Below are 27,250 nucleotides of genomic sequence, written 5' to 3' on the forward strand. Positions count from 1 at the left end.
CATCTTCTCAAATGAAGAATTTGACAGTAATTTGCTGCCTTAGAAAATGGGACACAAAAAATGTAATCTTACCAATCTCAGAGATGTCTTACACCAGCATTTCCCAAACTTATTGGTCAAGTGGAACCCTTACAAGTTTTTACAACATTCTTTGCTATTATTTCAAATTATCCTAAAAATAAGTTTTATAATAGTAAAATGTTTAGATTAATCAGTTATGGATTTAGTATGACATAAAAGCACTTTTAGTAGAGATTCATTTACCACATTTACATTAAAATTAGCTTAGTTTTCTGATTGTATTGCAGATTAATATTGTCAAGTTTCCTATCTGTGAAATGAACAGAAGAAAAACTTCTATGAGCAAGGTGCTTCAAAAAAAAAACAGTTATATAGAATTGTCATTTTTAATAGAAACAGAATGGATAATACACTATAATCGGGGCTACGTTGTACACTTGTCGCTGTGGCTCATTTCTTGAAGTACTGCTCGGATACAAATATAGATTATTATTGAGCAACGAGATGAGGATCCTGGCCGTAGCTAGGTATGCTTATATGTTAATGTAGCCCTGACTATAATGCAATGTTTGTCCTCAAGTGAAGGAATCTGGACTTTATAATCATCAACGTATGCCTCCAGAGAGCTGACAACACATTTATGTTTATTCCTTTTTTAAGCATTCTTTCTAGCTAATATCTATTACATCTTACAAGCAAGTACTTTTGAGTTCACTATCTTTAAGTATCTTTAATTTAAAATTCAGATGTCTAATGTAATGTATTGAATCATCTGTATAAGGGCTGGCCATGACAGAAGCCATTTATCACCTATCAGAAATGTAAGTCACATTTTCTATTGAAACTATATATCTTATACAGTTTGGCATCTCGGGTCTGTATCAAAATCCATCACCTGACAGATTCATTATGATGTCAAATATTACAATTTAAGATCTATATAATATATTAAGTCTATCAAAATTATATAAAAAATACATCAAAACAACATAACTTTATAAAAATCAAATAGTATATAGAATAGGATTTATACTATATATATGAAACTACGAATGCAAATTAACTAATTTTAAAAACTTAAAAAATTTAATTATACTAAACTAACTCTTGTATATCTTTGAATATACATGTTAAAGTTAAATATTATCAGGCCATCCAGCTCTATACGAAGAAAAAAATAGTAGTCGTACGTCTTTTTTTATAATGTTTACGTTCAAGACACAATTAACCGTCAAACTATTTGTTAAATGAATCATACCAATAATCATCTCCAATTTAAAAAATACGACTTGTATTATATAAGATTCAAGTAATACACGAATCATTAAACTTGTTTTAATTTTAGTAATAGACAAATATATCAAATGATACAGCGAAGTCAGAACTTTCCAACAACTCTACAGACTGGATACGAAGCTTAGCTTTTGCCCTTTTCCTTGTCTTTTTTGGCCGCTTCAACCTTCGCTTCCTCTCTCTCGTGCTTCTGAATCAGCATCTCCACCTCTTTAGTCGACAGGATCTTTATCTTCGTCTTCTTGTCTCTGGTCAGCGTGGCCATTTCCAACTTATCTGCAGTCAATCTGGTCATATCCAGAGTCTTGCTCAGCACCTTGATGGCGAGAAGCAGAGCATCGTTGAGAGTGGTGGCTCCATCCTTGTACTCCTGCTTCAGAATCGATATGGCAGCTGCGCTGTTGTTTCCAATACAGGTAGCCTTCCATCCGCCGTAGTTGCCGCTGGGATCCGACTGATACAGCTGAAAACCGTAGTGCTTATCCCAACCCATGTACAGGATGGATACGCCGAAAGGCCTCTTTCCGCCGTACTGAGTGTAAGCCTGTTTCATGTCGCACAGCCAGCTGACCAGGCGTTCGCAGGGGATTGATTCTCCGTACTGAATCAGGTACCGCTGAGCAATTTGTCTCAACTCATTTGTTAACACGTTAGCATCCGAAGTGATTCCAGCCACGCTGCATGCCAAATCGTCGTGAATCTTGTAGATTTTCTCTGCAGAGAACACTTCGTCTAAGAGCTTGTTGGTGTTCTTCCTTTCAGCAGCAAGAACTATTCCATCAGAAGCCAAGATTCCCAGAGATGTCCCTGCGTGACCGATGGCTTCCATAGCATACTCCACCTGATATAATCGTCCTTCAGGCGAAAATATAGTGGTTCTCGAATCGTATCGGCGCGCCATTACTTATTAATTTAACAATACAATCAACACAACTTAACTTTAATCTGCTGATTCACAAACAAGATGCCGCACTAGTCACTGTTGCCAGATCGGAAACGGTGAATCGACAATATTTCATTTTTTTTTTCTTTTTTCAAAAAGTGTTAAAATTTATTAATTATTTACATAATTTAAATTTTTATTTTATAAACTTGTAATAATTTAATACAATTATTACATTTCAATACGTATTTTTTTAATAAGGATATTACCGGCGTGTGATTCGGGTTCGAATTTCGATCCGAATTCGAATGACCGGGGATGCGCTTAATCAAAATTTTTACATTAATATCAATGTTAGGCTTGGTATTTAGTTTTCTTCGACTTATAAGCGTAGAATGTACAGTACAGTCACTGTACTAGTGCAGTATGTTAGATGTAAATTAACAATGAAAAGAATTACACAATGTTTGACAGAGTCAATGTAGTATTTTAAAAAAATGATAACAGCCCGGTTGTCTGTTACTACTAAGATTTATATAGAATATTGGTGATTATAGCACTAGCGCAATGGCCGCGGAAGCTTAGTTTCGGCTACGACTGACTGAAATTTTTACCACGACTGGTGGTCTCCGCACTTCAACTGAGAATGAGGAGGCTGCCCACTCAGAATTCTGCGTTTTTTTTTTTTTTTTTTTTTTTTTTTGTGTGTGTGATGGCTACTGGACCCATTTGAAAAAGCAGCGACTGATTTTGTGGATTGACAGATGGGCGGGTCCCGGTACAACGGTCCTTTCAGTGCTGGTGGTTTCACTACTACACCCAACAGCACTAGAACAAATAATAATAAATTTGCTAATTCGTTACAACTGCTCTAGGCGCATACTAATAAACAAACCAAAATTCCAACAAGTTTCCTTAATTATTTTTACAATATATTTTTTTTTTTCAAAATGTAATTAATTGATTTTATTTCAGCAACGCCTCTTTACTTTTTCGATATAACGATTTTCCTAAGTCTCAGGAGTTTGCATTGTAGTATTAAAAATTCTGAGGTGGTTGCAGCTCTCACAGTACTCAGTTTAGATCCTCAGTTACACTGGTGACACATTGTAAAAATTTGACTATTGCAGTTATTTGCAGATGTACTATGAATGCAATTAAATACAGTTAAACTTTTCAAAAACAAGGAACAAAAAATGGTTTGAAACATCTAGAAAATGACAAAAGCAAAGGTCCACTGGTGGCTGAGTTGATAAACCACTGAATGTTGGTAGTTGGTCATGGATTCGTACCTTGCCAACAAACTGGCCATGTTTTGGGGGTTTTCTTCACTTTTGACACCTAAATATGGTCCAATTTCCCATAGAAAGTCTTCCCTCCTTGGCAGATCACCCATGTGTCCTGTTGCCACAAAAAAACCAAATACAACCAGGGCTGGCCTAAGTTTTTGGCACCCTAGGTCATTGCCCAATTCATCTACAAGCAACCAATGTTGTCACTTTGTATCACATCTATTTGGATACTAAACATTTTAAACAAATGTACATCAGGTTAAGTTTTCATCTTGCTTCAACAAATAGACTAAATCACCTGTAGTTATCATATCTCCACACTTTAAAATTTTCTTGTTAACGTCATTGTATATTTCAAATTTGATAAACAAGCCATTAACCGAGCTTAGTGACAAAAAATAGTTTTGCATTATGAATGAACTACTTTATTTGCACACAATGTTTGATTTTTTTGAATTTTTGGGTTTCCTAACCTTTCTTGTAAATAAAATAGCCGCCTTGTCATCAGTGGCGTAGCAAACGTAACTGGCGCCCCCTTCCCCCTCCAGAAACACATATAGTTTGTCTTGGAGACCATTTGGGTGCCCCTCTGCGACTGGCGCCTGGTGCACGATACACCCCCTTGCTACGCCACTGCTTCTCATTGAATGTAGGCTAAGACAGTAAAAGAATATGCTATTCTGAACCCAGAATTGAATCCAATTTGAGTCCTTGGAAATTCTCATGGGTAGTCCTTTTCTTCTCTTTTAAACCCTCTCCATCCTCAGGCACTAAGATGGACTGTTTCCATGCACATAGTCAAATGGATTTAGTCAGACCCCTAATAGGGTAGCTGAGTATAAAGGATGGAGCCCAACATGTCCTCCAGAACAACTTATGAGCTGATTGGAACACAAACCTGAGTTTTTCCAGAGTGGAAAAGCACATTTACTGCACCCAACAGTAGCTAAATGAATCAAATTGGATAGTTAGATAACCTAAATAAATAGGACTTAACAATTGGAGGGCTTATCACACTAAGGCCAACAGAAAGAAGGACTAGAACTTTAATAAAAAAGTTAGTCTTTAATAATCATATTCAAATTAAGGTAAGTATGCATTTTGGGTACAGGACCCCTCATCAGCTTACAAACACATGGCACAAACATAATAATTATGACACCAATAGTTAACCAATACAAAGTGTTATCTAATATATACAGTGCACTGTATTTACAGTATTTAATTAATGTAACCCTTATACTACAGAACTATAACAATCAAGTGTAAATTTTAATACAATGACAATGAAATATATATTATTATTTGGGACCTTATTTTCTCCCACATTTTTTCCAAATTCTAGTAGACGGTTCAACTATTAATAATAAATATTGTTTAATTATGTTAAAAACATAACGGGAAGAAAACAAAGAACTTATTATTATTGATATAATTGGTTTCTAAGTTTCTAGTCATCCTTGGTGTGATAATCCTTCCAATTGTTAAGTCCTATTTATTTAGGTTATCTAACTCTATCCAATTTATAGTCGTGGGCTAAAAGCATTGTTTATTATTATAAATGAATCAAACCACCCAACAATGATAGTTGTTCTGGATTTCAGCCTGACAAATAAAGTTTTCTGGGTTTTCTTCACATGTGTAACACCTAAATACAGGCCAATTTTTCAGAGAATTCCTTCCAAAAAGCATCCCGTAATGTCATTTTTCCTTATCCTATCAAACTAACCATTTGTTTATTACCTCATTAAACTGTCTTCACAGGTTTGCCACAGGTGTGTTAGACCTATCCTTCATCCCACTGTTTTCCTGTTATATACTGGGTCAAACTAATGGGCATCGATAAAGACATTCTTAATGCTTACGGGACAGAAAAAACAATAATTTTTAAATTTGAATTAATGTAGTTTATTTTATCTCAATTATCTTCTACATTCTTTTTATTCTGTACAATTTGTACGCTTTGTATGGTCATAACAGGTATTTTCTAGAAAATCAAACTGAATTTTGTAGCATAGAAAATTAGAACTGTGCAAAAAAAGGGGTTTAAAGTGATCTAAATCTAGTAGTTCTCATTTATTTATGCATCAATATAAAGCAAATTTTATTAAGTTCTATTTAAAAGAATGACACAGACAATAGAAAATAAACACTTTTATTGCCCAATTAAAATAAAAAACAAATTAGTATTTATCAATACATAAAAATTAGCTACAAAATAAAAATTTCTAATATAATAAATTAAGTATCATAAATACAATATATTAATTTCATACAGCAATTAATTACAATTATATATAAAATTAGTACAAACAAAACTGAGTTTAAGGGATACTTCAAAATAAAAAAAAATATATATATATAATTTTTATATATTTAAAAAATAATAAAGATTTATCAAATAATAATAATTTTATTACCATTTTATATAGAGTAAAGAAATCATAACATTAATATAAAATTGTAAAAATGTCACTAAATTACAAGAATGGATCAATAAATAACCAACATGGTTGGTTATTTATTGATCCACTCTTATAAAAATCCATATTTTGGCTTAAAAATGTGTGTTATCCATCCTATCCAGCACGGGACTAGTGAACTGAATAAACGAATGGTGTTTTGAAACCGTTCTACTTGAAAATGTCTACTTGTTAACCGAGGATCGAGCGCATTCATTCTAAATTTGTATGCTATTCTATCTGAGTATAAGATGACTATTAATATATCAAGCATTAAAAACTAAAGAGATTTTATTCTCTTCTGAAATTTTTATTAAATATGTCCAAAAGAGAATCCGATAATTTACATTATTTACTTCTATATATAAACGCAAATCAATAAATAACCGGCTGAAAGCAACAGTGTGACTAGTTGCCCCGGATGGTTATTTATTGACCCATCCTTACGTGTATATCTGAGAGGAGGAGGCATGTCCAAAATCCGATGCTATCTCTTGATGTATTTTAAGCATACTACGGGCACACCATTGATTTTCTAACAACCAAGATCGATAAAGGTCGCGTAGCAATTCGACAATATACGTTCGGTCGTTAATTATGCTCGTCCCGCTTCTCTAGCATACAAACTGCTAGATACATTCTGTATTGCTAGTGGCTTGCATACTTAAAAAAGTGCGCATTATGATTTTCGGTCACGTGGCTAGATTGCCGAGTCACTGTAAATTATATTGGAGTTACGGGAATTTCCGTATTTCTTGTAGACTTTGTCCGGAATGAAAAAAGTGCTGAGACGATCGGTTGCCAGATAATCAGTGGTGGAACCCATACTTAAAATTTCTGCCAAGAGTTTCTAATTCTTTTTGATGGTCTGTCTTAATTTCATCTCACTTTTGTCAAAATTTATCAGAAATATGTATAGAAAAACTGTAAAACTTTTAAAGGAAATGAATCCGTTTCCAGTAACGCTATAATGTTAGCCTTGAAAAATCTAAAAAACTGACTGCTGACACCAATATTAAAGCAACTTATCTTTAAATTTTATCCCAGCTAACAACCCATTCTCAGGCACGGACAGATAAAAATTGAATGAATCCACTTTTGTGTGTCCATGTGCTAGGATGGTCCTTTAAATTATAAAACTTGAAATATGTAATTCTATTGATTGCCAAAGGTTAGCAGCCAAAGAATTGGATAGCACGCCGGTCAGAGACGATGTGGTATCGTTGGGTGTTGTTGTCTAACGTGCAATTTACACTAGACGCAAAGGGCACGAAACAAAGCGAAGAGAGCTGTCAAAAAAAGTCGAGCGTACGTAACCTCGTGAAACAAGTTAAAAATTTCTATGTCAGTCAACGGGGGTATACGACAGCTAGGAAGCATCGCCAAGTGCGAGCCAACGAAAGCAATGTTTTCGTCTCAATTAGAGTTCTCGACTCACGGCAGAAAAAAAAGACACCTAATAATTAAAAATTGACTGGTATATAATTTAATTTCGATAAGCCTACACAATACAACACTTTCTGGAACCTTTTACCGGTGTTAGACGCAAAACGAAAAATTTCCGTTAACGTTTTCGAACTTTGTAGTTCTTCTTCAGACGGTAAAAAACAAGGAACGCAGATCGAATAAAAGAACGAGTTATTTTTAAACCGAAATCGAATGCTTCATGATGCAGCTGATCAGACATGCGCATACGGTGCAAGTAGATGGCGATTAAAGGTCCGTGTCGATGAGGGTCTGCCAGGCGGTGGACAAATTGAGTTCCTCTTTATAATTAATGCAGGTGGCGGTGCGGCTGTGTTTGTAAATGGAGATAGCCTCCAACCACCTCAGATGTTCAGGGTGAGGCGATGTGATGATAAGCCTGGCTTGGTTGAGGGCCGCTTCGATGTCCGGATCGGTGGCGTAAGTTGAGAGTGCCGTAGAATTTCTCTCATGCAGAATATCAGCATTGTGCTCACGTAATCTGATCCCCAAAGATCTCTTGGTTGAGCCGATGTAAACAAGGTTTCTGTCAAACCTGTGATCCTTAAGAGGAATGGAATAAACGCCCGGAAGTCTGTTGGGGTCGGGGGGATCCTTCCCGTTACGGAGTATGTCCAAGATGGTGGGACGTCTTCTGTATGCGATCTTAATATGACGCTTGCGGGTAATCTTCTTATATAACGTTGCCACATACAGATTATACGTGACGGGGATCCGTGACTCATCTTCAGGTTGATTGGCGAGACGCGATCGGATGTCAGAGATACGTGCTGTGCGACGGTGACGGTTAACTAATCTATTAACGAGCTTGTGGTATCCGTGGATGGTCGCTACGCGTCTCACATGCTCCAATTCGGTGGCCAGTGCTGCTGGAGTGGACGAATGCGAAAACGCCCTCTTAATTAACGTGTTGAAAGCGGCGGACTTGTATTGGAATGGGTCACATGACCCAACAGGGATGTAGAGAGAGGGCGTACCAGGTTTACGGTAGACCGAAGTGTGTATATATGGGCCTTCAATGCTGATGTTTAGATCTAAGAAATGGACCCCAGTGCTGTTAGCTTGTTCCAATTCCACGGTCAAGCCATAAGGGTTGTCATTAACCACTTCCACGAATGCCGACACATCAGGTATATTTCTCCATAATATGATGATGTCGTCGATATACCTTTTGTATAACATGATGTCAGGAAGATAGTGCGGCAGGACCTTTTGCTCCAATTGTCTGATGACCATCTCGCACAAGTCTCCAGCTACCGGGTTCCCCATAGGGACCCCTCTTTTCTGTGTGTAAACAGCTCCATTGAACATGAAGAACGAGTTATAGCACAGCATATGGGCCATCTCCAGTACTTGTTTGTGCAAAGTGCGGTCTCCAACAATACCGAGGAGGAGGTCCCTAAGAGCGCAAAACACTGGGGGGAGCTCCAGTGATGGAACTTTCGTTTTGCGTCTAACACCAGTAAAAGGTTCCAGAAAGTGTTGTTTACATCCCCGGTGTTCCTTGATGTATGTAGATTTTTCCTACACAATACGTTAACAAAGCAACTACAGTATGTATTAAAATGCCATCTATTGGTAAAAGTGCAAAACTACGACTTGTGACCATGCTTACACCACTGCTTGCATTATGAATAAAATTTGCTTTAGCCTCATTTGCTTTGTTCTCTCTCTTCACTTTTGTGCCCTTTGCATCCAGTTTAAATCACACTTAACTCCATTCAGAGCAAGGTGACTCAGTTGGTCCGTGTTAAAAAAGAGGGAGAATTTGGCAACAGAATTGACATCCAGTCATAAAACAAGTCAAATAAGTAGACTAAGAATAATAAATGTTAAAGGTCTGATATAAACTGTAAATCTTAAGAACAGTATCATGCAACAGGGACCCGTGTGTATAGCGAATTTAAATATTCTTACTTTCTATAAAGGCTTATAATAAAGTGTTTAAAAGTTACTCAAATTTTCAGTTTTATAAAGAGATAGTTGTAATAGAAAATTGTGACAATTTTTACAAGGTTTAAACAAAGTATATTGCAATTATTCTGCGAGTTACTATCGCTATCACAATACTTTAATTTTGTATTGAAAGTATCAAAAATATCACAGTAAATATGAATTATGATCTGCAGATTCACAGATTTCAGATTCAACTACTGATACTTGTTTACGTGCAAAAATTTCTTACTATTAAAATAGGAAAATGCTTTATCAACCAGTGGCGTAGCGTGGATGTCAGCCGCCCAGGGCGGAGGAAAGTTTCGCCACCCCCTTATTTAGGTATTATTATTATTTATTGTGAAATTTTGCTGCTCCCTTAAAGTGCCGCCCGGGGCAGGCTGCCCCTGCCGCTCCCACTATGCTACGCCACTGTTATCAACTTATATTTCAGTGGATAAAGTGAAAAATCACCAAAAAACACCTCGAAACCAGGGATTGTAACTTATAGACCAGAACAATGACCTTAATATTCTATACAAAATATCAATATAGGTTCCACGTTCCATCCAATAACGTCAAATAAAAGAAACAATACACAAGTCTTGAGAGGACTGCATAACTTTATATCATTTACAGACATTGATTGCTTGCTAACAAAGCATGCTTTCGTCTGTGCATTCTGCTTCTTACTATAACATCAATATATCACCACTTTGAAGATTGCTACTACTGGCCCAAACTTCACCACAGATGGTTTAATAATTCGGGCTCATATGACACGAACTAAAATCGTCAAATTAGACTGAAATTTGGGCCTTTTCTTATTTGAAGGTTGACTTATTTGCCAAAGTATACTGTATATTATTGTCTAAAAATGTTACCAAAATTTAAACTGATTGATTTTTAAGGTACCAGCATACTATTGGCTATACAACTTTCATCCATTATGCCTATTATAAGTGAAACTACAATTAGGCAACATAAATGAGAGATAAGGGGTGATGTTCAGATCCATGTTGCTTACAAGCCAAGGAAACTAACTGTGCTGTAAATGCAAGGATTTACTGTATTCGGGGATGTAGCCGGAAATGTGTGTGTGTGGGGTAGCTGGACAGATCTACCAGAGGATCAATGCAATATCTTATTCATTTGATTGGAGGAATGTGGTTCCATCACAAGTAACAAACATTACATGCAAAATTGTATTGTTTTCTGTAAGTTAATAATCCAGAAATATAACAACTAGGGCATGAGGCATTTTATTTGCGAAGAAGAAAGTTAGGATCAAAGAACTGTAAAATTTCCTACCATGAAACTCACAGGGCTACATTTCTGTGTATTGTAATTGTTTAAGTGCTAGTTACATTACTTTAGAAAGCTTACAACCATCCAATCTTTATGAAATTATACATATTTAAACAAATGTCTTAAGAAATTTTTAATTATTCTACTTTAAGCAGAAATGATTCAAGTGGAAAATAAGAAAAAAAGCAATCAAAATCTAATTTTTAAGTATATGATTTTGAAGTGAGATGAAAAGCATTTTTAAAATGCCTAATAAACTTATTATTATATACTAAAACAATAGTATTTATAGCTTCTTATTTTATACATCATTGAGTTGTACATCACTTAAGGTAAGAATTACAAGCAATGTATAAAATCATCTAATGACAGACTCAATATAATTAAACAAAATTTTTGGTACTGATAAAGTGATTTGGCAGACTTCTGCCATGAAAATGATATGTCATTCTGCTTTCATACTGATAAAAAAATATCGCTGAAATTCCAGCTACGGATGTAAGCAATGAAATAATACTTACGTTATAATTAACTTCTTTGCTAAAGGAGTCTTATATTCAATAATGGATAAGCACTAGATGATCAGACGAAAGTAGATTTCGCAAGATAGCACGAGAAGTTTGGCAATACTGGAAATTAGACTCGACAATACCCAGTGTCCACTGTTTGTTGCACTGCCAAATCTGACTCACAGCATCCCTTTCTCAGAGTTCTACTTTTATTCGATCTCTCCGTATTAACGAGAGTGTCCGTCCAAAAGGATCCGTAGCCGAGAGATTTACGAAAAATCCGAAGCCGAACGGACGAATGTTTTTGAATCCGAGGACTCGAAAACATTCATCTGTTACGCGTGTAAGATTTCCTTAGCCAAGAAGATGGTTATAACGTTTAATAGCAAGGCGTTTCAATAAAGTACTATTAAAAATTCATCATTAAAATGTCTTATTTTCATGCGTGTATCTATTTTAATACTTTATAAAAATGGTAATCAAAAATTTGTACCTTAATTTTGTATCACACGGAATAAAAAAATTATATCAAAAATCAGGACGCCGATTAAGTTTTTCATGTTTACGGCTAAAAATTTTGTTTCCTAAATAAATTAATTTACAATTTAGGAGTGAATATTGTACCAAACTTATTAACTGATATAACTGTAATATTGCTATAAACAATACTAAGAAGTCAATTTGTACTTATTCTATATTCGGTAAATACTATTATGAAGTATATCGCATATGTATATAGAGTTAACCATATATTATATTTTGGTTCTACTACACTTGTGAACACAAATCAAACTGAAATTAGAACTTACTTTTCTTATATAAAATGGTAAAACAAAATTTAGTCGAAGTACTTTAATTCAATGGATTATATCAATTTTGAAGAAATTTCACTTAATATTGACTCTCTCGTTAATGATTTATAAATTATATTGAAAAATACAGTATTGTACAAGACATTTGAGTGTTTTAATCAGGTTCCGGAAAGTAATTCGGACAAAGAATGTTGAAAAGAATGCCGATTAAAATCAGTAGGCAAAACAGGGCCAACATTACCCAACCTAATATTTTTTCCCACTTGTATACTCTAATATTGCGAAGTACGACGAGACCGACGAGAAGACCGCCCAAGGCGCCCGTAAGATGTGCCGCGTAACTCGTCTGGTGATGATCGCCCTGCGCGTAGCGACCGTATATTGCCGCTCCTATGTCGGTTGCAGCGAAAACAAACAGTACCACTAATCTCAACCAACCAAATTCCATTTCTTTAAAGTTCTACACAAAAAAAAAAAAAATTAATGTTATAAACTTATGTTAAATTTATTTTCTCTCTAATTATTTTGAGTTCTGTAACTTACAATAATCACGTTAGCTAGATGTGCTGCTATTAATGCATAGACGCCTCCGGAGGCACCTGCCAGAAATGTATTTGGATCGGTAACTGATGATCCAAGGGATCCTAAAGAGAAGAAATCATTAGTAGAAATATAATAATTTCAGCTATCAATTTTTATAAAGCAAAAAAATAATAAATTTATATTTAATAAATGTAGAATACAGAGCATTCACATAAGATAAAACCTTTATCATTGCCTTTTCCTTCTGGTCGTTGCACACCATCAGTAGTCCATTGAAAATTACAGAGATGACCTTCCTTTATAGGCTACTACCTCCGCAACAAACATGCAAAGATGGTAAAACGTCCTCTGGTGTTTCGCCACTATCACAATATTATTGTGAATAAAAGAACAAATTAAATGGTGTGCAACGACAAGAAAGAAAAGACAACGATAAAGATTTTATCCTTTACGAATGCTCTGTATTCTACATTTATTAAATGTTAAATAATGTCGGCCACGTTTTAATTACCTGGTAATATTGAAATTTTTGCATTACCACATAATGTAAACACAAGCCTTCTATTGAAAACTCACGTTGTACAGTACATTCAAATGTATCTCACTGCAAATAAGCAGATAAAACACTAGCAACCAGTATGCTTATTCCATAATAAAAAGTTGTTAAAGTTGTTAAAAATGGAAATGGACATAACGTTATATGAAATATTCTTTCTTATAATCCCGAGACTAGTGACTTTTATCATGTCTCTTCTTTGACTAGCCATATTGAACAGAGCAAGACTTCTAATCAACTCTTATTACCTTTATTTAGCAATGCGCATTTTGGATTGAGATAATTTTTCAATCCCTTCTCAGGATACATTAATAACTCTTGCAGTCTCTCATCTGAACAGACTTCTCTGTATCTAGTTTGTGAATGTGATGGCAGACCTTTCATTTGAGTACTTTGCCATTTTTCCTGTCGGAGACATCTTTCTTTAAAGTAATGAAACTTCTAAAGCAGCAGCATGCCGTGACATTTGATGATAGGGAAGCTGTATTTCTGTAAAAAGCCGACTTCCGGGGGCAATCAGTTAATTACACGTCAGACCGACGCACAATTAACTGATTGTCCCTAAAGTCAGCTTCAATCTTATCATTGTTTTTCGCGTGTATATAAATTTGTAATAAAATAAATAATGCAGTTATAATAAAATATTAATTTTAATTAATTCAAAGTACGTTAAAATATGAAAATAATCGCACGTGTATTTATATTTTAGAAAATACAAGGAAAGCGGCGCTTCCACGGACAGCACGCCACTGTTCTAAAGTAATTTCTTGTGGAGCACACAATAGACTGTTTAGGCTAAAGTACTTTAGACTTTTGCTCCCACTTGTACAATACACATTTTAGAACAATTTAGAATTGTTCTGAAACATGTTTTGTTCTTCATTCATTTAAATTTTATATACTTAGAACTTCATTCTAACCCTTTATATGGATCCAAAGGAGTAGTAGAGCAACTCTTAAAATATCTTAAATTTGTAAGTTGGTATTTCTTATAAATTTCATTTATTCTAAAAATGAAATAACTGCTCGAAAATACTTATTTAAAAAATTAGAATCTTGAAGAACATTGTTTATGAACTTTAAGATTTAAATATTCAGAGCCATAAATCAAACTTAAAGTGAAAAATTACCTGCTATAACTCCTAGTAAGTATACCAGTCCAACTCTCCACCATTTGTGCACCAATTCTAACGGCAATCCCAAAAGTAATTGTACTAATATGTTGAATAAAATATGTATAATACTGTAAGAAAAAATACAATTATTTAAATGCTCTCTATATATAAATAACAAACTTATGTACAAAATTTTTATTAATCTCTATAACAGAATCATGTGACAGTTTATTGACACAGAAAGGTTATTCTAGCTACTGCAGCACACTGTCAAATGATGTTTCCACATAGTGCACGTTGGGAAGAACGTACTACTTGCAACTTTACATGTATGCCTTTTACTCTTAGCAAACCTTATCGCTTTCCTGAAACATAAGCCTCTGACTACTGGCAGTAAAGTAGAACATTCAGGAGGCAAACATTCTGTAAATCAAAGCAGGGAATAATCCCGGCAAACGGCAATTAATGAAAAAGTCCAGTCTCGAAGACGTTCTGCACAACTCAACAACAGCTTCCATTACGTCGAAATCCAAGGATGACAGTCGAAAATGGATGAAGACGTTTGTTTAACATTTAGTTAAATTTAATTTCTTGACGGTTTGTTGGTAATTGCATATTTTGTTTGGTTTATACCAGTAATATTGTGACAGTTGTGTTGATACGGCTATGCCAACCGAATATGTCTCAGTATAACTGAATAAATTTGTTAATTATTAACCTTCTAAAAATAAACTATTAAACAAGATTAAACAGTACTTCACATTAAATAAATACATAGAATACATTTAAAAATTTAACTCGGGGATGCACGACCTGCGGCCCGGGGGCCACGTACGGCACCCTTTCAATGTTTACGTGGCCCGCAGATGGTACGGGCCAAATCACTTCTTTCGAAGTTTCTAAGTATAGAACTTTTCCCTTTTACGAAGTCATTAGCATCCAACTGTTTTATGACTTTCTCTGAGGTAAGAAATGGGGGGTTAAAGCAGTGGCGTACCGTGGGTGTCAGCCGCCCGCGAAAATTTCGCTGCCCCTTATTTAGGTATTTTTACAAGATGATATTATTTATTGTAAAATTTTGCCGACCCCTAAAAGTGCCGCCTGGGGCGGGCCGCCCCTGCCGCCCCCACTATGCTACGCCACAGGGTTGAAGTTCTTCTATTTCGAGCTAACACACTTTCTGGTTTAGATATCGAATATTTTAAAGTCTAATACATAGTATTATAACGATTTTTAGAAGAATAAAATAGAATGCAATGATGTCGTAATGTCATTTCTGACGTTATCAAGAAGTTTCTATTTTGGCGGGAAATTTTCAATTTTATGCTTCGAAAAACTTGCTTACTGGTCTAAATAGCGTCAAACAACATAAAAATAAGTGAAAATAGCACTGAAAAACTACGAAAATAACAATTTTTTAGCATTTGTTTACATTCTAGATTCTGATTGGTATAGTCAAATTTGAATCAATCTTTTCTGAAAAGATGCTTATTCATCAACTTAATGTCATTCAAACTAGAAAATACCAATCACAGTTCAAAAAAGAATGTACAAAAGCTATAACAACCAATTATTTACAACAAAGTCCCTCCATAGATTAACTATAAAAAGAATGTTTAATTGTTATGTTGGCCCAAGAAAATTAATAGCTGGAATAGAGTCATACGACTAAAAGGAAGCCGAGTGCACTAAAAAGTTTTGGATTTAATAATTATTTCGAACCGCATCAAGTCATAAACTTCCCATGATTATCAACACTGCCCACGGTTAAAGTAATTAGACTCCTTGTGTCAACAAAGAGGGTTATAAAATGGTCTGGCTCCCTGGTCAGTAAACTTAATCCTAACCTGGCTCTTCAGAAAAGGTTGTGCATCCCTGTTTTTAACTAATAGTTCCAATGGATTTTTGAAAGGAATTTTCAACCATTTTCTAAGGTACTTTAAGTTTTTAACAAATTGTAAATTGCAATTTGAGAAAACTTTACTTTAAAAGGCTTCTACGAAGTCTGTTCAAAAAATACGTGGATTGACGTCATAAAACAAAATGTACTTTATGTAGAAGTTATATGTCTGGGTTGCCTTCAAAGTACTCTCCTTCCCAACGCACACACTTATCCCAACGGTGTTTCCACTTGTTAAAACAGTCCTGGTACGCTTCTTTTGTAATGTCCTTCAACAGCTTCGTCGCATTTGCCTTAATCTCGGGAATCCTCTCAAATCTTCTTTCTTTCGAGGGCCTTTTGAGTTTGGGAACAAGAAAAAGTCACAAGGAGCAAGATCAAGTGAGTGGGGGTGGGGGAAAGAACAGTGATCGAGTGTTTGGCCAAAAACTCACGAGTTCTGAGGGCTAAATGGGCTGGAGCATTGTCGTCATGGAGAAACCAGTTGCCACTCCTTCACACTTCTGGCCTTTTGCGATGGATGGTGTCCCTCAGACGTTTCAGAACATCAATGTAGTAAGTCTGGTTCACTGTGGAGCCTTGGGGAGGTACACCCTTAACATCTAAGAAAACTGTCAGCATCACATTGACATTGGATTGAACTTGGCGAGCTTTTTTGAGTCTGGGGGATGTTTCACCCACCCACTGGGACAATTGGACCTTCATTTCAATGTCACTGGGACGATTAGACCTTTGTTTTCAAGTTTAACACAAATTTCAAAGCAAGTCGTTGCTCCTTCAAGTCATTCATTCTGAAATCCGACAAACGAAAAAATCGCACTTCACTAAAAACCGCGTAGCTAATCAACAAATAAAGATATCTGTAATCGGGAAACGACTTTATCACCAGGAGATTTGTACAAACCTAGTGACACCAATCGGATTCTCCTGGAACCTACTGGAGCCGCGCAATTCAAACAGTCCGCGTATTTTTTGAACAGACCTCGTATGAACATACAAAGGCAGTTCAACCTCTATCTGGAATTTCAATAATGGAATAAAACTGTATGTGTTGCATAGTTCCAATGTATGTTTCTTTTTTCTAGGTACTCACTTTCCACACAATGATATTTCTGCCATTGTTTTGACACTGATACTAATAGAAGTCTTTTGGCTGATGTTGGAGAATGACTAGAACACAGTGGACATGATCAATAGACTTAGTTAAAAAATTCTGGATTGTGCTGTGTATTGTCTGGGATTTGTCACCATCACCTGTTTGGCCTTTTAAAAGAAGCTTTGGAATACAGAAGATTCACTCAAAACACTTAAGTCTCGCTACTTCATAACGATCCCTCTGAAGTCAGAGTTTGTAACGTAGTGGCTCCGACACCAGTCGAAACAAGTTCGGAACAAGATAGTGCAGGCATAGTATCATTGCCAAACAATGGAAGAAGGGTCAACACGTGGAAGAGAGTATCTAGAGGAAGAAACACAAATTGAGACCATGCAACGGGTACAATTTCATTGCCATTACATGAGAAGTCGAACCAATCTTGCATATTATGTTAAATTCAAAATTCTTCTGTAAAAAGTTGTTTACCCTGCGTGAATTAGCATGTATGTCAAGTAACGCCAAGCTTGGTATCTTCGTCTCGGATTATAAATTAATACACTATCGATCGGAACCGGACCAACAGAACTTAACTCTTTCATTTCTACGCAATAATATATAAATACTGCAATCTGAAAAATAATTAAACATATTTATTTATATTTTTAAATAAATTTCCATTTTGTTATAAGTAATCAATAACAATACCTCAATGAGAGTAATAAATATCATAAATAATGGAGGTGGCATACAATTATAATACTGTACGTAATTTCTTAGGACAGTTGCTTGTTGGGAATGTGGTACAACGGTTTTTGTAGCGAATTTCAGTAATTTGTGAAAATACGGTCTGTCCGAATACAACTGAGCAGCATGAACCTGAAAAAAATCACAATCCAAATTAGAAAAAACTAATAATTTAGTAATGTAATAGGATTTGTTCAAATATATTTTAATGAATGCCTACTTGCTATGTGGAATGGTGATAATCTCTTGCCTAATGACATTACTTATATTGGTAAAAAAACAAAAATTGCTATTTATAAATACAAGATAACCAAGTAAAAAGTTTTTTTGAAAGGTATATAGTTGGCAACGGCTTAAAATAACAAGAAACACATATCTTGAACATTTACTTCCTCTGGGCTTGAGAAATAAATGTTCAAGATGTAAGTGTTTCTCATAATACAAAACGAAACAGTAACAACAAGTCCTCACAGAATTAATCCTCCTCTATAATATGTAACTCTGATATATATTATACAGGATTTGATTTTAAAAGTTCAAAAAAGCAGCTTTGACTGGCAGATATTTTATATTTAATCGATAAAGTGGTAAATGTGTTGTGCGCACACATGAAGATTTTCTAATCTAATCTCTCACACCTTCAATGAGTGACAAATCTGTAAATCAGATAGATCAACAAAGTATGGCAATATGATCAAGACATTTCTGGAAAATCCTAGCAGTGTTTGACTAAATTATTATCTTGATGGAAAATGACTGCTCGAACGAAGTCTACCGTGGAAGACAACACAAAGATTTCCTAAATGTACTGCTGTGCCGTCAATTTCCCTTGCATTATTGCTAGAAGTGACCAACTGTCATATGTAATGGCTCCCCAGACTAGAATGCCACAGTGGGCAGTACACTGTCAACAGTAAAAGTGAGATTGAAGCTCTCACCAGTGGTTCTCCACAATAACACAATGGTTGTCCATCCTAAACAGAGCTGGGATTTGTTGCTAAAGACAATACGTCGCCAGTCTATAGTAATCCGTACTTTGTCACGACACCATTGCAAACAAAGCTGTTGATGTTAGGATGTTAATGGTAAGATGTGTACCGATCACTGTGAATACACATTTGTCTCCGACAGTTACCTGCTAATTGCACTAGAAGAAAAACAGTTCTGTAGTAGGGATGGCAAACCATTTTGAGTACACGTGCCATATCATAAGCATACTTGCCTTTAAAAATTTTAATGTGTGCCAAAGTTTTAGACTTCAAATAACAATATTTAAAGAAATTAAATGAATATGCTTTAATTAGAATAAATGTAAAGAAGCTGATTGAAAAACACAGATGATAAACCAAAATCGTACGATACATTATATTTGGGCATGCATGTCTTAGGTTCACCACCCATTCTATAGCCTTATATGTATCTTTGGATGGTGGACAAAGACACTGTTGCAGTTCATGTTTGTTTCACGATCAGACAATTATCTACCCCAGTAGTCCAGAGCCTGTCCACCACGTACAGGTGACCTCACAGATCCACTTATTTTGAGAGTAACTTAATCTATATACTTTGCAATGATTTCAATACATTTCTAGATTCAACTCTCTACTCTACACACGTTATCGATCAAAGTTCTTAAAATTTATTTGATATGAAATTAATTTTACTAATTTAGAAGATTAAATTTTACCATTTTAAGGAATTCATAATAACTCAAGTGACGATTTTTGTCCCAGTCGGCACGCTCGACTATTTCTTCTATCACTTCCGGTGGGAAATCCGACTTGATTGCAGTGTTTACATTTTGTAGATGAAGTTTTAATTCGTCGAGCGCTATTAACCCATCTTCGTCCGTATCGTACTGAAAAACATTAAGAAAAGCATTATGGCAAAATTATAATTGTAATAAACTATTGACTTATACTAAATGATACATTAAATAACTGTTTAGGTCTATAAGATTTTAACAAATAAAATTCCTCTACATTTAATTATATTCTATATTACATAATAATTTAAATAATAGTTTACCTTTTGAAAAACAGGTCTCCATTGCTATAAAAGAAAAAGATTCATTATTGTAAATATTGAAAATAAATGAATTATTACTGAATAAAAAAACAAAATTATATTAAAATAGGCCCTATATTGAATATATCAGAGGTGCCTCTCAGAAAAAACAGTAGACAGGATTCTTCTTTTATGGCTACATAAAAAAGACATTGTCATTAGTGTCTTATTGAAAGGTGTAGTAAAGTCAGTGATATACAATTTCATCATTTCATCAAAAATTAGAAGAGGACTACTAAATTAAGCAATGCATCTTTAACAGTGGGTAAATGCTGAAAAGATGCTAATATTTTTGACCTGGTTAACAGGCAACCTTCAGGCACGGACATCTTCTGGCACGAACTGGAATGCCAGTGTCAGTTAGGAAGGAAGATAGAACATAGTAAACAACAATGGGAGATACTACACAACAGCAAATGTGTAGTATCTCCCATTGTTGATACAGAGAGGCAGCAAATCTTCGAAATGCTGCCTCTCTGTATCATAGCATGGCATGGCCCCGATTTCATCTACTGTTAAAGGGGCTTAAAGTAGATTAATTACCTTGGCTAGTTCAACTTTATTTTTAGAAGAAGAGTAATAAAGTTGTGGAAAAATTTTTACATTAGTAGGAGAAGTTGAATAACACTATCCCTACTAAAAATAGCCTTTAAAATCATCTGTTAATGCATGATTTCAAATGAAAACACTCGATACCACATTGTGCTTGACAAAGAACATCAATTATTCTCATCTGTTAAAATGTTTTGTATTTTTTTGACTTTTGAACCTTTGCTGTAGAAGAAAACCAGTATTTATTATTGGATATGAATTTATAATTCATTCTAAAGTTGAATTTTCTTCCTTTACAGTAATTGGCATACTTTTTTTTGTCATCTTTGTGATGATACAACTCCTGTTGATGCTTCTTTTCTTTGGTAATGAGACATAAAACCTATTCAGGACATAACTGCTGTTCTTCTATCCAATTTCTATCTACAAAAGCAAGGGAAATGATAATTCTTCTGTGTAGTTGAGACTTGAGTATCTTTCAGTAGATTCTAGATTATTATTTGTCACTTCCAGGCTAAACACTTCTCTTTTTTTTTTTTTTAAATTCTAGATACTTCCAGCCCACCAGTGGCCGAGCGTTCTGTCACTAAACACGGGGAGTTCGGCCGCGCTCGGACGGGCCGGCCACATGGAGTTTTCCAGGTTTTCTCCACGTTTGTAACACCTGAATAGGGCCAATTTCCCTTACAAGACCTCCCGGAAGGCATTTCCCTCGTGTAACATCGTGCACCAGAGAAGGCAACGGGGAACCACTCTGGTTGTAACTTCCCCCAGGATACGCCTTGGTGCCTTACTAACCACTTATTAACCTGCGCCAGGTGCTCGCCGACATCAGGATTTCTGATATGGCACGCAGAAAGAGAGAGAGACAGAGATACTTCCAAGTTAATATTTACAAAAGTATAAATTTAAAGTAACATTTAAAACAATGATACCAGCTGGTCATCAGAAAATACAAAAGCCTTCAATAGGAAGAACAGCCCAACATATTGTGTCAATATGGAATCAGCCAGACTCACAATGGGGTGACTGGGTGGTTGGGGATGGAAAGAATCCAGGCAAGCAACTTCCATGCATTCTTTCTGACATTACCATCACAACGACCATACAACCGGCAATTTCACAATTTACTAAAATTATCTTTCTATCTAATTACGCACGGAGTTATCACTTTTAAAGTTTGTAGATTTATAAATATTCCACGAAAGCATTTCTCTGTCACGTCAATGTATTTTTATAGATTTTCCGAGACCGACGTATTCAGAAATTAATTTTACTCAATATCTTCGGGAAATTTATTACTTTCCGATATTTATAAAAATTTAATGCGTGTTTTTCCAACAAAAAAAAACAAAGGTCGTCACGAAAGTCGACGAGACACGAGCAGAAAAAGAAAAATGATAAATACACTTCATTACAATATTAAATCAATAACGTGTTTAATTTAAGATGTTTTATATTATTAAATAATTGTAACTAAATTTATAAATTAAAAAGAAACGCAGAAAATTTTTTAAAATATATAAAATAAAAGCTTGAAAGAAACCAGCTTATAAAATTTTATATAATAATTCGAGAATTTCCGACTGCCTGTGATTTATTTGACGAGTTCGTCGACTCGAAGACATTAAATATTTAAATACCGGGAAAAAAAAGTTTTCATAAATCATTTTTTGATTAGAAAAACTTGTATTAAAGGAATAATTTATTTTTAGTTATCAAAACAATTTTTGAATGAAAAGAAATACACGAAAACTATAAAACATCTAAAATATTATTGGTAACATTTCATATATTGAACTATATGAACTTGTTAATCTTTTACAGTTAAATAAAGGAAATTCTAAAAGTAATAGGTAAAAACTCATAAAAAGGATGGAATGTAGTTATTTGTCATTGTCTAATTCCACTGGTACGATTGAAGACCTTTCACGACAAGGGTGTGTCATTGTCATCTCTATTATTAGATAAATTCCTATGAAAAATAGATTAGACTACTGTAATTGTATTAAAATCAAATCTTTTGCTTAACATTTAATAATTTTTAAAAGTATTCATCTCACAAAATAAGATTCTCGAGTCCACCGTACTACCACGTAAGTAAAAATTTATATACTCGTATGCGACACCAAATACAGCATACAGAGAAAAAAAAACAATCAAGCATGGACAAAAAATATCAACAGAATGGGAGTTTCGTACTCTTTATAAAAAACAGACGACAAATCTATATTTTTTGAATATTTTCAAATGTTCCAACGTGCATTTCATACTTCATTAAACAAAACAGAGAAATATTCCTACCCAATGTCCACGTATTTCGAATGAGATAAATCCAATAAAACAGGGTGTGATGCACGATTTCCTTTAAATGTTCGTCGTCCGTCGGCAAAAATATCGTTCCCGTCAAATGTACTTTCGCGGTACGGTCACGCCACTGCCACTGCACGGCACCGTGATGGGCAAATCTGGACAGGGGGGTTTAAAACTAGGTTGATAATTTCCCACAGGCAAATATTCACTGCACTGTGCTGGCACATCACTGTTGTGTGTAAATAGACCTTTAAGTAGTGAAAGGTTGGAGTCTACACTTAACTACCTTTGGTAATATCAAAATTTAAGAGCTCTATAAAATTGCCTACGTACATTTAGAAACCTTTTTCAGTTAAGTGTTTTGTTATACATATCAGAAAGGGTTTTATGGATATGGATATTCCCTTCCTATAATAAACACTTTACTCGATCGTATTTAACATTTAAACTTCAATAACTTCGTAACAAACCTAAAGGAGGAAGAACAGAATTTTGAGAATTCCCAAAAACATCAAAATTTAACTTCCTTAAGACACCTTATTATAGAACTCTTCAATATCAGTACCCAAGTTCATATTACATTCAAACCCATGCTGTCTGTAAGCGTGCAAGAGACTAATATTTAATGTGCTTACATTATGTAATATCAAATGTGCCATGTACGTCTACCATACCCTTATGTACTGAAATTTCAGCACTTCAGCATTCCTGTTGCTGAACACATCTATTCATCAAAATGAAGAAAATGAAGCTAAATATCCACGATGTTATATAAATATATAAACCGGGAAAAAACAAGTTACTCCTTAAAAAGTACGACTAATAACACCGGAGAAAGAGATAATAAATTGTATTTGAAATAACCGATTGTCACAAGTTAATGTAAGTTCTAAAAATACATAAAATTATCTCTGTCTCTATATATTAAATTTAATGGAACTGGCAAACGCTATTAAGTCTAAATCATTAAAGAAAGAAAATTGTCTTAAACACGTAAAAGGACTTATTTTTGCTAATTGTTTTTGCCAATTTAATGCAAATTTTCGGATAACTTCTACAAAAGACGAATATATAGATTATTAATTTGCGTAATAAAAAATTCAGTAAAATACGAAGACAATACACATATATATCAATATTTAGTAAACTTGGCATCGATCGATAACGAAATCGACGGCAAAAGCAATCTCGAAATAAAGCAATAATATTAACATTGTTGCCGAGATATGCGTTTTCGAATAGATTAAGGCCAAATTTCTTTAAATAAAAACGAATAAACAAAATTAAAATGTTTAATTATTCGAGTTTTTAAAAAATTTGTTCGAAATTCTTCAAAATGATGCACTATTTTAATGAATTAGAACAGGTATAATAACAAAAGATTTGTATTAAATCTAAGGGTATCGTAAAGGACTTTGCGATCTTTCTAATCGACAAAAGTGTTATCGTTAAACCCTTTTCATACGGACGATCGAAAGTTTATTATGATTTGATTTTGTTTCCTATCTCATATTTATATGCCGATAATATTTATGTCATTTGGAAACGAACAGATGCACGAGGTTATTAATGTTCGGTCTTAAATACTTAATACATAACGAATATTCGGTATATAAGTTAACGTTACCTTAGTAATTAATTTAATTCGGCGTTTATTTAAAATATAACGTGCAAACTTCGATCGAAACTCGAAACCGGAGCGAAAATATTTAAAAACCGAATGCCTTCGAGCTCCAGACGAGCCAGCAACGCTCGAAGGTACTCGAATTTTAATAGAATTTGAGAATTTCGGTCCGAAACAACATTATTATATTTTAAATTATAAGAAAATTAACAATAGATAAATTCGTATCGACTTTTAGTTAAGGTAGTAAATCACAATTTAGAAAATCTACGTCGGAACTTTCGAATATGGAAGAACAAACGGTATAATTTCTTATCAATTTGCAATTTAAATCTGTCGTTAAAATAATTAGGTTAATTATTATGTAGAATTTAAAGCAGATAGCACGGTCAGCAACTTTCGGAGTAAAAATTCCATACGTGGCGCAGAAAGAAGTAATGTGCAAAAGAAAATTCATAAACAAATTTCCTTCTCTCGACGATTATGGTGATAACGACGACGCAATGACGGAGGCAATTAAAGAAGCATAATGCCGGACTAGGAATAAAATTCGGGCAAGTAACCCCACGGCGATCCGTCCCTCGCCGTCCTACCGCCTCGTAGTGGGTTCGGCCGGACCCGTAGCGGGTTTACGAAAAGGTCCGCAGAGGGAACAGAAATAATTCGAGCACCGACTCTCACGAGGAGAAAGCGAAGATCCGGGGACACGCACGCAGAACTCCTCACTCGTTTTTCAGAAGAGAATATTGAAAACGAAACATAAATATACGTTAAAGAAGCTTAAATTTAGCATTTTTAAGATAAAAATTCATCCACACGTGGGGCACGAAATTGATTAATTACTCGAAAGAAGTACTTTTCAGTGACTTTGACAATATAAATACACGAATACAATTGTAAATACGTCGACAATATAATAATATACGATCAAAGGAGCTAAAAGCAATAACAATTGTGCAATAATCAGCGAATAGAGAAATAATTTAAAAATGATGGAGTTTTCAAACCGTTTTACCCTGTCTAATCTGTTAAATTCCTCATTGTTGGGGGGCGGAGAGACTTTGGACGGCATCGAGCGAGCAACCCCTTTCCACCCGTACGAAAAACATACAGAAAAATTCAATGTTCGGACGTCGGCATAACCGGAAATGACGACATCTTTCCCGTTCACGTGTTTTCACGCGCGAACATGCATGCGCCATCTTTCCCGCCATCCGAAAATGGCGGGAGAATGTCACATGGTTGATTTTTACGATTAAATTAAATTGTCATAGTTAAACAATGGAGACGAAATTATCGTTTAGAAGCGTAGAACTTAGTAATTTAAACGTCGAGGATACGAACCGTATTGATGCCATCAATTTTACATCGTTTATTCGTTAATTATCGAGTGGATAATAATCATTGTATGATTGCACTTATTATAATCTCTACAGTAGAATAATATTTAGAGTTATCTCTAAATATATGTTCTCGTCATGTCTGCAGAGATTCAAGTCAAGCCTGACCTTTTTAAAGATGTCAAATATTGTTTAGTCGACGATGTCAAGGATTACGACAAGGTAAAAAAATAATACATTTTTTTCTCTCCTGTAATTACCAGCTGGTGGTTTAGTATTACACCTGAGTAACAACTGAAAATCCTGTGTGTTTACCGGTAATATATGATGTATTTTGATCGTTTTCGGTGCGAATTTAAGTTGTTTTTTCTTGTATTTAATGCATTATTTATCATTTACAATATAAATAGTTTGTGTGTTAAGGAACACATTAAAAATTCAAGAAATTCTTGTGTTTATTAAATTGGATAGATATGATTTGAAGTTGAATTGTTATGCGTATTTAATGCATCATATACACAGAAATTTTGTCGATACTCGAGTTAAAAACTCGAAAATGATGATTGCGAGTTACGTATTCGAATTACAATTGTATGGTTTCCGGTTTAATACCAAAAAATCAAATTTTTCTATATATTTAATGTTTATAATATGGATAAAGTTGTAAATAAAGGCGCGTATCGCTCGCGTCGAGTTAAAAATTCGACGGCGGTGCCTATTATACAAGTTTTTCTCAATTTAAATTCTCCTTTTTATGATGATGTAAAAATATATACAGTTTTAATTAGCAGCTGGCAATTTTGAATTAGGCCGGAATAACGACTGCAAATTTTGTGTTTTTATTAGTAAAATTCATTCTGTTTTGAAGATGTTTGAATAATTTTTTTAAATATATATATAGCACTAAATATATATATATATATATATATATATATATATATATTTAGTGCTACATCGTTCAGATTACAAGTAAAGTTTCTATACAAAAGGATGTCTTGTATATGTTGTATTATGAATGATGCTTGTATATTTTTATATGACAGGCCTATACGTATTATATTGTTTTCTATATTTTCTTACCTAAAGTCGAGAAAAATCCGATTGTTTCCTTAATGTTTCTTAGTTAAAATCTCCCTTTTTCTTTTGTAATTATTGACACTTTCCTGTTTTTAAAATTCATATTTTTTATCATTTATTCCTCGAGCGCTTAACTAGGTTAAATTAAACTAGTTTAATTATATTTACTCGATAAAATTTATCATAAATTGTAATTATTTATTACTATTTTATAATGGATTCCTTCAAAATTGTATTGTAATATAACATATTTGAGAAAAATCTTTAATTATTTAATTATATTTATTTGCAACATTATAAAATAATAGCTAATCTAGTTTTAA

General features: G+C 34.3%; 4 protein-coding genes across 5 annotated transcripts in view; 1 reads left to right on the top strand and 3 right to left on the bottom strand.

The window, feature by feature from the left end:
• Positions 1 to 1,342: 1,342 nt before the first annotated feature.
• On the bottom strand, positions 1,343 to 2,296 carry Prosalpha3 (proteasome alpha3 subunit). The gene has a single exon (XM_067274157.1). The coding sequence runs from the start codon at positions 2,213 to 2,215 to the stop codon at positions 1,439 to 1,441; it is 777 nt and encodes a 258-aa protein (XP_067130258.1). The 5' UTR covers positions 2,216 to 2,296; the 3' UTR covers positions 1,343 to 1,438.
• A 3,518-nt stretch (positions 2,297 to 5,814) lies between these two features.
• On the bottom strand, positions 5,815 to 10,207 carry LOC136978453 (uncharacterized). 2 transcript variants are annotated; one of them, XM_067274158.1, is made up of 2 exons: positions 9,854 to 10,207; positions 5,815 to 9,620 (listed from the first exon to the last, which is right to left on the bottom strand). In XM_067274158.1, the coding sequence occupies exon 2, from the start codon at positions 8,778 to 8,780 to the stop codon at positions 7,665 to 7,667; it is 1,116 nt and encodes a 371-aa protein (XP_067130259.1). In that variant the 5' UTR covers positions 8,781 to 9,620; positions 9,854 to 10,207; the 3' UTR covers positions 5,815 to 7,664. The 2 variants fall into 2 exon arrangements, with proteins under 2 accessions (XP_067130259.1, XP_067130260.1); XM_067274159.1 differs by having other exon boundaries at positions 5,815 to 9,639; positions 9,805 to 10,207.
• A 1,878-nt stretch (positions 10,208 to 12,085) lies between these two features.
• LOC136978454 (rhomboid-related protein 2-like) lies at positions 12,086 to 25,691 on the bottom strand. The gene is made up of 8 exons (XM_067274160.1): positions 25,526 to 25,691; positions 19,983 to 20,006; positions 19,642 to 19,812; positions 17,916 to 18,086; positions 17,697 to 17,839; positions 14,230 to 14,342; positions 12,544 to 12,644; positions 12,086 to 12,460 (listed from the first exon to the last, which is right to left on the bottom strand). Exons 1-8 carry the CDS (start codon positions 25,580 to 25,582, stop codon positions 12,155 to 12,157), a joined length of 1,086 nt encoding a protein of 361 aa, XP_067130261.1. The 5' UTR covers positions 25,583 to 25,691; the 3' UTR covers positions 12,086 to 12,154.
• The window catches only part of LOC136978455 (PAX-interacting protein 1-like), a 41,519-nt gene continuing 39,957 nt past the window's right edge, over positions 25,689 to 27,250 (top strand). The window contains 1 exon segment of the mRNA XM_067274161.1: positions 25,689 to 26,072. Within this exon segment, the coding sequence (XP_067130262.1) occupies positions 25,989 to 26,072 (84 nt within the window). The 5' untranslated portion in view covers positions 25,689 to 25,988.

This window comes from Centruroides vittatus, unplaced genomic scaffold (genome assembly GCF_030686945.1).
Source record: "Centruroides vittatus isolate TY-2023 unplaced genomic scaffold, ASM3068694v2 contig_538, whole genome shotgun sequence".
NCBI lineage: Eukaryota > Metazoa > Arthropoda > Arachnida > Scorpiones > Buthidae > Centruroides > Centruroides vittatus.